General features: G+C 31.5%; 2 protein-coding genes across 20 annotated transcripts in view; one reads left to right on the top strand and one right to left on the bottom strand.

The window, feature by feature from the left end:
• LOC108467790 (60S ribosomal protein L35) overlaps nt 1–15,320 on the bottom strand; it is a 99,057-nt gene that overhangs the window by 19,728 nt on the left and 64,009 nt on the right. The window contains exon 1 of one of the 13 annotated variants that reach the window (XM_053018334.1): nt 5,581–5,591. The exons of 10 other annotated variants lie outside the window; for them this stretch is intronic. The gene's annotated coding sequence lies outside the window, so the exon portion shown is untranslated. Of the gene's footprint in view, nt 1–2,281; nt 2,292–2,868; nt 2,879–5,580; nt 5,592–15,320 lie in introns of those variants that run through there. 2 more of the 13 variants (XM_053018331.1, XM_053018338.1) reach the window with 2 other exon arrangements.
• Nucleotides 12,077–15,227, top strand: LOC108470232 (THO complex subunit 4A). Of its 7 annotated transcripts, none has more exons than XR_008269617.1 (7): nt 12,077–12,385; nt 12,477–12,623; nt 12,922–12,990; nt 13,081–13,262; nt 13,787–14,374; nt 14,586–14,635; nt 14,802–15,227. XR_008269617.1 is itself a non-coding variant. In XM_017771513.2 (5 exons), exons 1-5 carry the CDS (start codon nt 12,224–12,226, stop codon nt 13,950–13,952), a joined length of 726 nt encoding a protein of 241 aa, XP_017627002.1. In that variant the 5' UTR covers nt 12,089–12,223; the 3' UTR covers nt 13,953–15,227. The 7 variants fall into 7 exon arrangements, 1 of the variants encoding a protein (XP_017627002.1); XR_008269615.1 differs by having other exon boundaries at nt 14,723–15,227; XR_008269618.1 differs by having other exon boundaries at nt 14,573–14,635.

The following is a 15,320-nucleotide window of genomic DNA, read 5'->3' as shown; positions in this document are numbered from 1 at the left end:
GAGTTTTCGAATCTTATTTTATCATCCTAACTTTATTTGAAATTTTCTCGAATCGAGTCGAGTGAGATGTAATTCGAATCGAATCGAATCGAATATATTTGTTCGAGTTAAGTTTAAAAAAAATGACTCTAGCATTATTTATTTTTATGTAATTTTTCAAAAAAATAATTTTCTTTAAAGTTTTTAAACATGAACATACAACAAAAAATTAAAGTAAATAAGTGAATAAATACAAGCAACACAACATTAACCTAAATAAACAACATTAGTCCAAAAAAACAACAAAAAAAATACAACAAGATTATAATAAAAAAACATAAGTAAAAGTCAAAGTAAACAATATAAGTTGAAGTAAACAACAACATTATAATAAAAAAAACATGAGCAAAAGTTTAAAATACAATAGAAACCTACACCACTCAAAAAAAAAAAAAGAATACAACAAAAGTTCAATTAACCAACAACAATAACAAACCAAACCAAACTAATAACAATAACACATCAGTTCAAAAACCATTATAGAATAGTTTAAGTTTCTTCATGAGTCCAAATAAAAAACAAAAACAATACAACAACATTGTAATAAAAAACATAATTAAAAGTCTAAAATACAATAAAACCTACATCAGTCCAAAAAAAGAACACAACAAAAGCTCAATTATCCAACAACAATAACAAACCAAACCAAACTAACATCGGTTCAAAAACCATTATAGAATGGTTTAACTTCTTTCTTGTGCTTCAATCACTGTTGATAATCTTGAAACATCTAGTAAAAGTATTGATTGAGTTAGTTAAATGATAAAAATGTTTGCAAAATAAATTAAATAAACACTTAACTTTATAAACTAATGTTAAGTGTATTACCTTCTTGATCTTCGGTATTTTGAATAAATCTAGCAAATTTAAAAACAAAAGTGTTAGTTAAATTATGGGAATGCTTACTAATATAAATAATACAAAAGCTTATTTTATAAATTAAAATTTTTATATTACCGTCTTCCATGATTTGAAGTTCATCAACATAATCTTCAAGATTGATGGCATCACTAGATTTCCGAAGCCAATCTTGTGTGCAAACTAAAGCCTCGACCATGAGAGGAGTTAGAGAACTTCTAAAACTATCGAGAACACGTCCACCCGTGCTAAATGCACTTTCCGAGGCAACTGTTGAGATAGGAATAGCAAAAATATCTCGAGCCATTTGTGCAAGAATAGGAACCTAGAAATGTTCATTTTCCACCACAATAGTAAATCAAATGAACTTGAATTGTTTACTTCTTCATCTTCACCCAAATATCTATCCAACTCAGTTTGCTTTCTAATCCAACTTGTTTCTTCTTCTTAAGGTATTTTTGTTTGGCCAAGCCCGTTTTCATTTCGATGATCTATTTCCATTGAACGCAAAGATTAGTCAAAGAACTAGATCTACCTTCAAACAATTCAATTCTCCCAAGATTAGAAGAATACTCATTGAACAAGCAATGCAATTCTTTATCAATCATTTTTATAATGTCATTAGCGACATTAGGAAAAAGCAAGTTGACCCCAAAGTCCAAAAACTCATTTTACATCATGGATCAAAGATGACCGCCAAGTAAACTAGCATGTTGATCTTGTTTCCTTCACCCCAATACTTATTATATTTCTCTCTCATTTTGGAAGTCATAGAAATTATTTCTAGATCTCCACAATCTTGCCACCCATCAAAAAGACAATGCACATCCGTCAATACTTCAAAAAGTGAATGAGAGGTAACATGCAAAGATCCGGACACCTTCAATGTAAGATGATAAAAAGGCTCCAATACTTTTATAACTCTTCGAACAATTTCCCAATCATCAAATGTAGGAACTCCATCTCCAAAGATAAGATCAAGAAAAAAATTATGGTCATCACGTACATATGATTCAAATGCACGCTCATATTTTTCAGCCACCTTTAACATCATATATGTTGAGTTCCATCTAGTAGGCACATCTAAACACAATTGAGCCTTACTATCTATCATTTCTTCTTTTACCCGTTGGTTGAATTTTGTCAACCTTGATGGTGATGCTCTTATATACCTCACAAAGACCTCTAACTCGATCCACGTATACGAAGCATCCTTAATACCATATTGCACAATGAGATTAAGAATGTGTGCAACACATCTCATATGAATAAATTTTCCATTTGCAATAGAAGCATTTCGATGATTGAATTTCTTTCTCAAATATTCAATGGCAACACTATTGGCGGATGCATTATCAACCGTAATAGTGAAGACCCTCTCAATCCCCCAATCTCAAGACATTTTTCAATGGCTTGACCTATGCTTTCACCTCTATGAGCGGATATTGGGCAAAAATTTATAATCCTTTTTTGCAACCTCCACTCATCATCCACCCAATGTGCTGTTAAAACCATATAAGATATCCTCTGCAATGAAGTCCAAGTGTCTGTAGTCAAACAAACTCTACTTATATCTTTTTCAAAATAGTTCTTCATCACACTCTTCACGGAGTTAAATAAATCAAGACAATCCCTTCTAATTGTCCAACGAGATGGAAGACTAAACCGTGGGCAGGCTATAGAAAGAAAGTATTTGAAACCCTCTCCCTCTACAAATTTAAAAGGTAGTTCATCCATAATTATCATACGAACTAATGCTTTTCTAATAGCATCTTTATCAAACACCCAAGTTGATAAATCATTTGTTTCTTGGCTAACCTTCACAAATGCTAATTCGATTGCTTGGATTAGAAGTATTACCTCGAGGTCTTTTTAGGCATGTTTTCAAATGGTTATTCAAATTCGTTGTAGAACCCGAAGTTGATTCCATGGTGTAAGTAACATCACATGTATTGCACCTTGCTCTCTTCTCCCCCTCTTTAGTCACAAATTTGGTGAAATGGTTCCAACAAGATGCTCTTGGAGTAATCTTTTTTCGAACATTTTCATTGGTTGTTGTTTGATCATCTTTACTTGGGGAAGAATTTTGTGAACTTTGAGTTGAACCATCTCGCTTTGAATCACTCATCTACAAGTAAATATTTGTTGCAATCACTAACCATGACCAATAATTAATTTAAAATCAAACCTAATAAATCGGTTAAATTAAAAATTAATTAATATAATAGTACAAAAGCATGTTTACTGGTATTCTTGCAAATAAACAAAACAATCCAAAAGCCATGGCTTATTTAAAGTATTCATAGTCGTGATATCATAGAAATTTTGCTTTGGAAATCATTGCTAGTGGATACTAATGAAAATAGATGTACATTAAGTGCCAATTAACCAAAAATAGATGTTCATAAAATAAATGTACAGATGGATAAATAAACATTAATCTTGTAGTTTTTCTTCTTCAATTATTGAAGAAAATTAGTTAATTCATAAGGATAAAAATCATACAAAAATCTAATAATTACAACTTGAACTAGTAATACAAACTTAATTAACTAAGTTTTAAAAAAATCTTATAAATTAGTAAACCCCTAGGAAATAAATAACATTTAATAACAAATTAATTTATAACAATCGATGGAACAAAGTCTTCAATAATTTAACCATTGAATCAAAACAAAGTCTTCAATAATTCAAAAATGTTTCAAGAGTCAAGACAAACCTTAAAGATGCAAAACTTGAGCTTAAAATGGAAAAGAACAAAGTACCTCGGTCATTACTCGGAAGGAACAAACAACTCGATTTGGAGGTAAAATTTTAATTTGAAGGTTGAAATAAACTAAAAGAAGAAGAAGGATTTTAATTTTAAGATTTTTTTAGCAAAACAGAGTAAGGTTTCGTCTTTCAGAGAAATGGGGGTAAGGGTTTCGTTGAAATGGGGGGTAAGGGGTTTGAATAACAGTGTTTAATTTTATGGTTTTGTGAAAAACAAAGTCTGGAGAGAATAAGAAAATTAATTGGATTTGGCTGCTGGAGATGGCATGGGGCTTGGGGGTTTGAATTGATTTGGGGGAGGAATTGGGTTTGGGTTTTAGGAAAATAAAGTTTTGGGCAAACGGGCTTGGGGTTGGGGTGAGGAAAAATGGGATAAAATAAAATATTTGGGCTTAGGGGTAATTGGGTTTGGTAATTAGTAAAAGTTTAAAATTTAAAAAAATTTAAAAATATAGTTTATATTCGGTTTATTCGAATTATTCGAGTTATTCGAATTTGAGAATTCAACTCGACTCGAATTCGAAATTCGAAAAAAAAATTCGAGTTGATTCGATTAATTCGATTAACTCGATTAACTCGATTCGAATAATTCGAAATTCGAATTTTTTTTCGATTTTTTCGAATCGAATCGAGTTTTGCTCACCCCTACCAAAAAGTATACTATTTTCGTAATTAATCTGACTGACAACCTATTTTGGTGTATAATTTTTTTTTTTATAATATTGGGGTAAAAAACCCGTAATTATTTAATACACTATGATAGGAGTTTTTTAAATTCTACCCTCTGCAGATGAGTTGAAAGTGAAGGTTAAAAGTACCATAGAGACACTTCTACTAAGAGTGAAGGTACATTTTTTTCTCTCTACTCAAAATATGGATAAATTAATTCATATACATTTAAATTAAAGAGTAAATGTCCATTTCTGTTAAAAAATCGTCCATTTATACTATTAAAAATTGGCGACGCTGATAGAATAACTATATAGTGATTCTTGATGTGCCACGTGTATATTGTGCTAATGTATATGGACCAATTTTTAAGAGTAAAAATAGACAAAAAAATTTAATAGAATAATCAATTTATTATTTGATCTACTGTAAATTGGTAGAATTAAATTTTGAAGTTGAAGGTTTGAGTTTAGGTTTTATCATACTCATTAAGCTTTACTAAAACGATTCTACTCGTTATCCATTAAGCAAAGAGAAATTAAAGATAAAAAATAAAATAACAACCCATAAAAATTAAACTCCAATTCTAAAATCAATCACTTCAATTTTAAAAAAGAAGTCAAGATACATGAAACCCTTAAATTCTTTTCCAAAAGAGAACGAAAATAATGAGGTAAAAATAATTGTTTGATACAAAATCAAAAAGCAAAGAGAGAGAAACAAACAGAGAAAATACAGCTTTCGTGAAATCAAATGATTAAAATTGGGGGAAGAAAAAAGAAAATAATACCTAAATTTCCCCTCTATTTTCTCTCTTTGATTGTTAGAAAAAACATTATCTTCATCTTTTCAGGATTTATTAATAAAGATGAATGGATTATTCTAAAGAGAGAAAAATACAACAGAGAAAGATAAATAAAAAGATTGAAAATAATTTTAATTTTTGGTAACCGTCACTCAACTTGGATTTCTATTTTTTTTTCTTTTTCTCTTCTTCTTCTAATGTCTAGTTAGGGTTTTTATTGGAGCTGTTTAAATAACAACATAGACTCCAACGTGGCTAGTTAAATGCCGCGATAATCTACCATTATATTTGTAACGGAAAATGGTTAGTAGAACCGATTTGTTGTTTTTTAAAAATTGAGTGACTGTTTTATCATTAAAATCAAAATTAAACGGCTGTTGGACATGAGGAGCAAAAGGGTCTTCTTCATCTTCTAAAACTGGTCCCTTCTTTCTTTTCCCCCATTTTTTTCATTTTAATTTTCTTTTTTTCTTGTGTTCTATATTTAAAATAATCTCATTTGATAGATTTTGATTTTAAAGTTGAAGGTTTGGGTTTGGGTTTTGTCATATTTGTTAAGCTTTACCATCAAACCACGACGATTATATTCGTTATCTATTAATCAAAAAGAAATTAAATATAAAAAATCAAACAACAATCCATAAATATTAAACCCTAAATCTAAAATAAGTTGTTTTAATGTCAAGAAAGAAGTCAAATAATCAAAAGATAAATGAAACCCTTAAATTTTTTTTTCAAACAAGAAAGGAATCAATGAGGTAAAAATAATTGTTTGTTACAAAACAAAAAAGCAAAAAGAAAGATAAGGAAACGGAAAAAAATACAGCTTTCATAAAATTAAAGGATTAAAATTGGGGAAAAAAAGAACATAATACCTAAATTTCCTCTCTATTTTCCCTATTTGATCGTTGGAAGAAATCTTATATTCCTCTTTCCAGGATTTGTTAACAATTGCATTGAGTTTTTGGATGAAGGGACTGTTCTAAAGAGAGAAAAATATAACAGAGAAATGTAAACAAACAAATTGAAAATAATTTTAAGTTTTGGTAACTGTCACTCAACTAGGATTTTTTTTCTTTTTCCCATATTATACTATCCAATTAGGGTTTTTATCAGGGTTATTTAAATGACAACATAGGCTCCACCGTGGTCGTTTAAATGCCATGTCAATTTTTCGTTACCTTTGTAACGGAAAATAGTTAGTTGGAATGATTTTGTAATTTTTGAAAGTTGAATGTCTATTTTATCATTGAAATCAAATTTAAATGACTGTTGGACATGAGGAGCAGAAGGGTCTTCTTCTTCTAAAACTGGTCCCTTATTTCTTTTCCCCTCTTTTCTTTATTTTTTTTCTTTTGTTTTTGTGTTCTATATCTAGACCAATCTCATTTGGTAGAGTTTGATTTTGAAGTTGAAGGTTTGAGTTTGGGTTTTATCATACTCATTAAGCTTTACCACCAAACCACGACGATTATACTCGTTATCCATTAAGCAAAAAGAATTAAAAGATAAAAAAAAATCAAACAACAACCTATCAAAATTAACCTAAATTCTGAAATCAGTCTCTTCAATTTCAAGAAAGAAGTCAAGATAAATGACACCCTTAAAAAATTTTCCAAATGAGAAAGGAAATAATGAGGTAAAAATAATTATTTGATACAAAAAAAAAAAAAGAAGGTAAAGAGACAAATAAGCAAACGGAAAAAAAATACAGCTTTCATGAAATTAAAGGATTAAAATTAGGGGGAGGAAGAAAATAATACCTGGATTTCCCTTTTTTGATCATTGGAAGAAATTTTCTCTTCCTCTTTCTAGGGTTTGCTAACAGCCGCATTGAGTTTTTTCGGAGAAGGGATTCTTTTAAAAAGAGAAATATAATAGAGAAAGATAAACAAAGAATTTGAAAATAAATTTAATTTTTGGTAATTGTCACTCAAATCTATTTTCTTTTTCTTTTTCCCTTCTTCATGTACTATCCAATTAGGGTTTTTATTGGGGTTGTTTAAATGACAACATAGGCTTCAACATGACCGTTTAAATGGCATGTCAAATCGTCGTTACATTTGTAACAGAAAATGGTTAATAGGACCAATTTGTTGGTTTTTTAAAGTTGAGTAACTGTTTTATTATTGAAATGAAAATCAAATGACTGTTGGACATGAAGAGCGAAATAGTCTTCTTTTTCTTCTAAAATCAGTCCCTTCTTTATTTTCCCCCATTTTCTTCAAATTTTTTCTTTTGTTTTTGTGTTCTATATCTAGAATAATATCAATTATTGGACAAGAGCAAAGCTAGGAAATTATTTGAGGGAGGGCCAAAATTAAATTGTAATTTTTACAAGAGTAAAAATATAATTTTACAATTTTAATAGTCGCTATCTTTATAATTTTTAAATGATTAAATCAAATTTTTATAATTTTTAAGGGGCAATTTGTAATTTTACTTTTACTTAATTTAAAATTTTTAAATTTTTAAAATGGCCTAAATGGATTTTCCATTTTAGATGGGGGGCCAAGGCCTCTGGTGGCTCCCTGGTTTCGCCTCTATTGGTAGAATTTGATTTTGAAGTTAAGGGTTGAGTTTTATCATACTGGTTAAGTTTTACCACAAAGCCACAACGATTATACTTGTTATCCATTAAGCAAAGAGAAATTAAAGATAAAAAATCAAATAATAACCCATAAAAATTAAACCCCAATCTTGATAGAGTTATTTAAATGACAGCATAGACTCCAACTTGGTCAGTTAAATGCCACGTCAATTTACCATTACGTTAGTAACAAAAATTGTTTAATAGGAGTACTTTGTTATTTTTAAAAGTTGAGTAACTGTTTGTGTAATTTACCATACTTTTTACCTATAAATAAATAATAAAATATTGTCCATGTTTGAACTTACAACGTGTTTGGTTCAATATTATCAACAATTATGTTAAAATATGACTAAAATATTTATTATTTATTATTAAACATATTTAATAATAATTTTATTAAAATTTCATAACAATAACAATAATCATCTATCTAACATAAAATTCTGCTAAAGGTACTTTGGTCAGTTAAGCCTTTTTCGTTATGCTATTACAACCTATATTATATTAAACCAAACAACCTTATTACTAATTATAATTCTATTCCATTCCCTCAACCAAACATGCCCTTAATGTTTAATGTCAACAATAACTTCAACAAATAATACACGTGTCCTTTTGCTAAAGCAGCCTCCACGATTTCATCTTATTTATAAAGATGAAAACAAAATTGTACCAAAAAATATATATCGAGAATAGAAATTAGATGTTTCATTTCCATTAAATTAGTAGACATGATAATGGGACTCTAACAGTTATTCCAATTTGCTTAAAACATCCCAAAAGAAATACAACTAAGAAAAATAAAGCCCTATTAAACTATGTCTCTTAACAATCAAATTAACCTTTCTTAGGAGACTTGATAGCCTTTGATGGAGATTTGGGTTCTTTGCCGACGGCCTTTTCAGTCTTCTTCGGCAAAAGAACTAGGTTGATATTCGGCAACACACCACCAAGAGCAATGGTTACGCCAGCGAGAAGCTTCCCTAATTCTTCGTCATTCCTCAAGGCGAGTAGCACGTACCTTGGTATGATATTGTTTTTCTTGTTGTCACGTACAACGTTCCCAAAAAATTCCAAAACCTATATCCAAACCCAAGTTAAGAAACACGAAATTTAAGTATACACAAACACAGTTAAATGATTTGATTTTAATTTGATATACCTCAGCGGCCAAGTACTCAAAAACTGCAGCCAAGTAAACTGGGGCATTTTCAGTTTACTCTAGAGCCACATGTAATTGAAGCATTTTCTTTGTTGAATTGTTTAGGTATTGAACATTGTCGTTGTGGAGTCGAGCTAGTTGAAGGTAAATAATGCTCTAAACTCAGCAAATAATTATTACATTTCTAATATTACAATTGAAATCATAATTTTTAACATATATATTTTCAATGGACTTGAAGGAAAGTAAAAAAGAAGTTTCATTGTTTTAGGAATCCCTTCACACCTATGGCAATCCACATTATATCTCTTATGTCTTTTAGATAGTTTCTTTAGACAATATTGCATCATTACACAATCATCATATAAAACATTCTAACTAAAATTCCTTGTAATATTTCTAAAATCCCAACATTTTTCACCTTTTATTTAACATCTATATAAAAGCATAACCAAATTTGACCATATAATTCACATATAAGGTATTGTGCCAAATAATGTTATCTTCCTTGTTGGGATTAAGCGTGCAGCTTTCACCATTTATTAATCAAACAAGCTCGTATTTTTTATTTATTTCATTGTTTACATTTAGCCAAACATAACCACTATTATTGATAATCTTATGTAGATATATTCTTACCATTACTCATATCAAACCTTGAGCGTGTTTTGTAGATATTGTGTTGTTCCTATGTATTTTGCCATGCCTAAAAGGTTGCTTTGCATTGTTGAGCACTTATGATTGAAGAAGCATGAAAATATATCCATTCTAAATGTTGAAAAAAATATAGTTTAGAAAACATGTGTTGTTGCATGGTATTTTTTTTAAAAGTGAGCCTTGTGTTATTTGCAGCAATTAACCCTTTACCAAAATTATACATTTGTTTTCTACTTAATGATTTTGGTCGTTTCTCGGCCTTCAATCAACTTGATATTCTTTGCTAATTTTGAACCTCTGTTTGCTCAAAGTGTGAGTTCTAATTTCTCAAACCATACAAAGACCGTAAAAGGATATCATTTACCCTTTAATGGGCTATGAATTCCATTGTTGAAAGTAGTGTTATGCCATACATAAGTTGTATACCCAACATACCAACTTTTTACTTTATTAACAATTGAACCTAGGTTTTCAATATATCAAAATATGCGAGTTATATATACACAATCAGTTACTTACTCATGATTGAGGTAAGTTACACCATGAGCGTTAGAAGTGAATAAATCCATCAATGTATCTAAAAATACATTCAACTTGGCTATTGATGGGCGTCAAAACCACCAAATATAAATTCTTACACTCTAACTTAATTAAATAGTAGTATAGAGTATTAAGGTCGATCCCGTAGGGACTAGATTACTAACTTTCTTATTTTCGTGACTAAAATTCTAAGTCTAGGCAACTGTCGTGCCCTTGAACTGTGCGTACAAAGCTGTAAAATAAATGAAAGGGGGAATTTACCTATTTATTTACTTAGCAACTTAACAAATCATGAAAATAATCGATTAACAACCAAGAAACGAAACAATACCCATGAAAGAATTCACCTAGATTTCATCTGTAGCTGTCAATTTAAATTACGTAATTTATTTACTTAGCAACTTGACTCGTAGAAATCCTTAAATTATGCTAATATCTCTTTTGAGAGTAAGAGCAATTGACTCTAGGTTGATTAATTGAAATTTCTTTCTAATTAAAACCCCTATTATCGTATTAACTCATACTATGGATTCTCCTATTAGATTTGACTCTAATCCGATAGATTTATGTCGTCCTATTTCTAGGACTGCATGCAACTCCATTCAATTACACAATATCTACTTTTAAACAAGGTCTATTCCTTATATTATTTAAGCACACCAAACATGTATCAATAATATAGAAATATCAAACCAAGAATTAAGCACATATAATTGACAACAATAAACTAAGTATTTGTTGCGTAAAATAAAAATCAAAAGATAGAATTTATTATAGGATTCATCTTCCTAGGTATTTAGAAAATTAGTTCATGCTTGAAAATAGAAACATCCAAGATACAATATAACTGGAAGAAATAAAGAAACTCAGGATAACCTCTTAAGAAATCATCTAGGAATATTCAATATTGATGGAAATCTGCTTCAAAATAGGCTTCAATGGTGGTTTTTCGAGTTGTTTTCTTTAATATTCTATGACGGCTCACTCCTATATTATTATTTCTGTCATATATACGTTTTAGAATGCCTAAAAAACCTAAAAATTGTGTTTTTCCGCTGTTCAAAGTGTAAATCCACACAATCAGCATGACCTACTACACGTCCGTATGGATCAAACGACCATGTGAAATAGGTTAGCCTGTGTGGCTTCTACAGATTACTTTGATTTTTCGATTTTCGCTCGTTTTGCTCCCAAGAGCTTTATTAAGTATCAAAACATGAATTTAAAGGATCGAGAGCATAAAATTCATAATTAACATTGAATAATCACCCCAAAACGCATTATGAATTAGATTAAAACATGTTACTTTTAGTATTTATCATATGACACAAGTAAGCTTGTTTATAAAATATCAACGATTAGGTAGGAACACTTACTTCAAGAACTTGGATTAGATGATTTGATCACCTAAGCCTCCTTTAACTCACTGTTTTGTACATTAACTATAGCACACAAGATCACTCACCTTTGCAACTAGCTTCCAAATCAAAGCTTAAGGAAGCTTTTGTTTGCCTTTGTCCTTGCTTGTCGAGGCTCTCAAATGAGTTGACACTTTACATACGCGTTAGACACAATACAAAGGCATTAAAAACAACAACAAACAATATTAAATTACTCTAAAATCACATATCAAAGCCTCTAGATCTCTAAACCGAAAACTTAGCTAGCTTTGTCAAAAATTAGATTTCACCACCCATATATTGCTTCTAAACCTTAATTTTGATTCTAATCTTTCTAAATATCATCTAATGTGGGAAAAATTATCAAGTTAAAGGCCTAATTTGATAAAAAGAAAATTTAGGCTCCGATGTAAGAAAAGTTGCTAAGTTTAGATCTAAAAAAGTAATTTAACCTCTTTTTGTTTTTGGCATCCCTGTCCAAGATAAGCACGATATTAATAGCATTGAGATAGTAATTGTACAAAGACTAAAGTAACCCTACTGCTTGAAATGTTCGTGTTAAATAAAATATTTTATTAGTTTATTCCCCCTAAAAATAAATAAAATCTTAGTTCTTCCTTTTGGTGGAAGTCTTATCTCCCTCCTCCGATCTTCTCTCTTTTTCCTCTCAATCTCTCCGTCTAGGGTTTTCTCTTTGTTCTGACTAAGATTTCAAAAAGAAAAATAAAATGTCAAGTGCTTTAGAGATGTCGCTAGACGACCTCATCAAGCGCAGCCGTAAATCCGGATCCGGAAACTCCCGCGGTCGCGGTCGTGGATCCGGACCGGGACCTGCCCGCCGCTTTCCTAAACGCCGTGCAAATCGCTCTACACCGTATACGACAGCTAAGGTAAATAGATAAGAGTATAGATCTGATTATAACTTTTTGGTTTTTGATTGGATCTTTTATCAATTAAGCAAGTCTTCTTTTTTTGGTTCAGGCGCCGGAGACGTCGTGGCAGCACGATATGTATTCGGATAAGGGAGCGGCGTTCCGAGGACAAGCAGGTCGGGCCTCCGCAATCGAAACTGGAACGAAACTTTACATCTCTAATTTAGATTATGGGGTTTCCAACGACGATGTCAAGGTATTTTTCCTTTTTTTTTTTCATAAAGTTTTCTGCTATTTCCTTATTGAATTTTAAATATGAGATTTACTGCTCTGCTTCGATCTGTTAATATTTTTAACTGTGTTACTGATTTGAATTTTTGTTCACGATAAACTTACGTTCCTGGTGATTCCTCGGGCTTAGCTGTTAGGAAATTTGTTAAAATTTCAATATAATCGAAAGGTTTAGCGATGAATAGCTGTACTTGCATAAATTTCCCTTTAAATATCGATATTATATTGTTTTATATTTTAAATTATTATGTGTTTGCATACAGGAATTGTTTTCTGAGGTCGGTGATCTAAAACGATTTACAATCCATTACGATAGGAGTGGAAGATCGAAGGTATCTAATTGAGATTGGCATAAACTGGTCCTTCCGATGAAATTCTTTGTATCATGCAGTAGTTTAGAACCAAAAAGCTCTTTTTCTTAGGGAACAGCAGAAGTTGTCTTCTCTCGCCGAGCAGATGCTCTGGCTGCAGTCAAGAGATACAACAATGTTCAGCTCGATGGGAAGCCAATGAAAATTGAGATTGTTGGAGCAAACGTTTCTACTACTGCTGTACCTTCAGCTGCTAATGGCACCTTTGGAAATTCAAATGGAGCCCCTAGAGGGTACGCCTAATTACATATTTAGATAACACCTTGTTTTCCTTCAAACTTTAGATTCCATTTCTGGTAACCTTAATTGAGATCTTACACTTGCAGAGTGCTTCTGTTATTGTTTCATGTTACATGCTGAAATTTTCTAAAGTTGCATGGAATCTCCTTAAGAGATGTTAATATTAACAATAAGTATTGGCTGAAATTTCTCCATAATTATCAACTTATTTGAAATTTTAGTTTTTGGTTTACAAAAGTCTGCAAAAGTGATCAAATTGTTTGGCTATGTGTGTTCAGACAAGCATCTTCAGTAGTTATGCTGCATGTATTTTATATGTTTTACTTAATGGGACATACAAGAATTCATATTTTTATGTGCTTTTTACCTTCCTGCCTATCATAATGGTATCACACCCATATTTGTGTTAGTGGTTCTGTGCAGAATATGTTTAATATAATTCGTCTCTCTTATTTGTCAGCAACTTTTGGTTACTGATAAACTTGACTTACTAATCTTGCTATGGTTTTTTTTACAGTGGCCAAGGCAGGGGTGTTGGGTTCGGCAGGCAACGTGGTGGTGTTGGAGGCCGTGGCTCTGGAAGAGGCCATGGACGAGGAAGGGGCCGCGGAGAAAAGGTTTCTACAGAAGATCTTGACGCTGATTTAGAGAAGTATCATTCTGAAGCAATGCAGACTAATTGAACCATTTCTCTTGTTCTATTGGTCGGTTTTCAGTCTTTTCTTCTGTGGACTTTATGTGCTTGATACCCGACTGTATTGTGTATCTCTACCAAAACCATACTATTTAGAGGAACTATTGATGAAGAGAACTATTAGTTTCTTAATTTATGGAGTTTGGGCTTTTACTCTTAGTTGTTCCTTTGACATGGGTATAAAGGGTGTGGTCGGTGGAAAGCTCTTTGTTGTCTGCCATTGTGATTTTGGTTTCATTGAAACTGCCTCACCCCACAAGTTGGGATCAAAAGGCAACTTTTTCTCTTGGTTTTCCACATGTTAAGGGAATATTGGCTGCATGCTGTGGGAGGATTAATCTTGCTGTTGCCTTGAGCTGCATTGCCTTTTGGTTGCTCCTGCATTGCGAAACCAGGGAGATCGTAAATGAGGTAGATTTCTTTATGTTGTTTCTCTTATGGATTCTTTATTAGCTGTTCTGGATTTCATCTTTTGTGTTGTCAGTGATACAATTCCTTTCCCTGTTTAGGCACTTAGGTATTAAAAGTTACTTCACTTTGTTATATTGTTTGTGAATGGAATATGCTTTCTCCTTTATCTATTGTGGCTGCTGATGTGGCTTACTGTAGTCAATTGTTGTAGAATCTCTCTGGTTCAGTTCATCCAGTTGGCTTCTCGACGGTGAAAAAAAGGTGACTGAAGTCTCAAAGTCTCAGCATATGACTGCTTTTTTATTTGGGGTCAGCTAGAACGTGCTCTTAACCTCTTTTATACTATAGGTCAAGAGCTAAGATCGAAAAATGGTTGAATTTACATAATGTCTAATTTCGTTCCGTGAGCTTGCTATGCTATTTCTAGGAGCAAATGGCTTTAGCTCCACGCTATGGTAAAGAGTATTGGTTCTTCTTATGGTTGCCATCTCCGTACGAGTTAGCCGGAACATTCGGACCATCAGGTTGGTGAGTTGCCGGTGCCTTATCTTTTCTTTATTGATATACAAGTTTTGAACCTAGTGCTGCTCTTAATCGACTTCCATCATTATGTCATTGAATGCTAATCATAGATTTTAGTGCATATGGATTTTCTGTTTTACCAAATTAAAAATGCATCTCATCCATGTAAGATCTAGGTCAGATAAATTATGTGTTAATTTTGAGCAGTATACTTATTTCTGTGTGCCATGTATGTTCTTTTTTCTCATACATTTCAAGTTCGTTATCGTTTTGGTTCAATTTGTTTACATTTTGGTAAACATAAGTTGAAAACAATTCGCCATTCATGAAACTGGAAAGTGCGCATTTTAATTTATCGTAATCTTTGTTGGAATCGAATCAAAAAAGTTAAAAAAGATCGTTTTGTATTAACAAATTTTGCTGA

Source organism: Gossypium arboreum, chromosome 8 (assembly GCF_025698485.1).
Source record: "Gossypium arboreum isolate Shixiya-1 chromosome 8, ASM2569848v2, whole genome shotgun sequence".
In the NCBI taxonomy this organism is placed as follows: domain Eukaryota; kingdom Viridiplantae; phylum Streptophyta; class Magnoliopsida; order Malvales; family Malvaceae; genus Gossypium; species Gossypium arboreum.
This window is presented reverse-complemented; position numbering and strand designations above follow the sequence as displayed.

Bases quoted from the DNA above. Each gene is read 5' to 3' on its own strand.
- LOC108470232 (XM_017771513.2), top strand. From the start codon at position 12,224: ATGTCAAGTGCTTTAGAGATGTCGCTAGACGACCTCATCAAGCGCAGC. The intron at 12,624-12,921 runs GTATTTTTCCTT...GTTTGCATACAG, and splicing joins TTTCCAACGACGATGTCAAG to GAATTGTTTTCTGAGGTCGG. The intron at 12,991-13,080 runs GTATCTAATTGA...TCTTTTTCTTAG, and splicing joins ATAGGAGTGGAAGATCGAAG to GGAACAGCAGAAGTTGTCTT.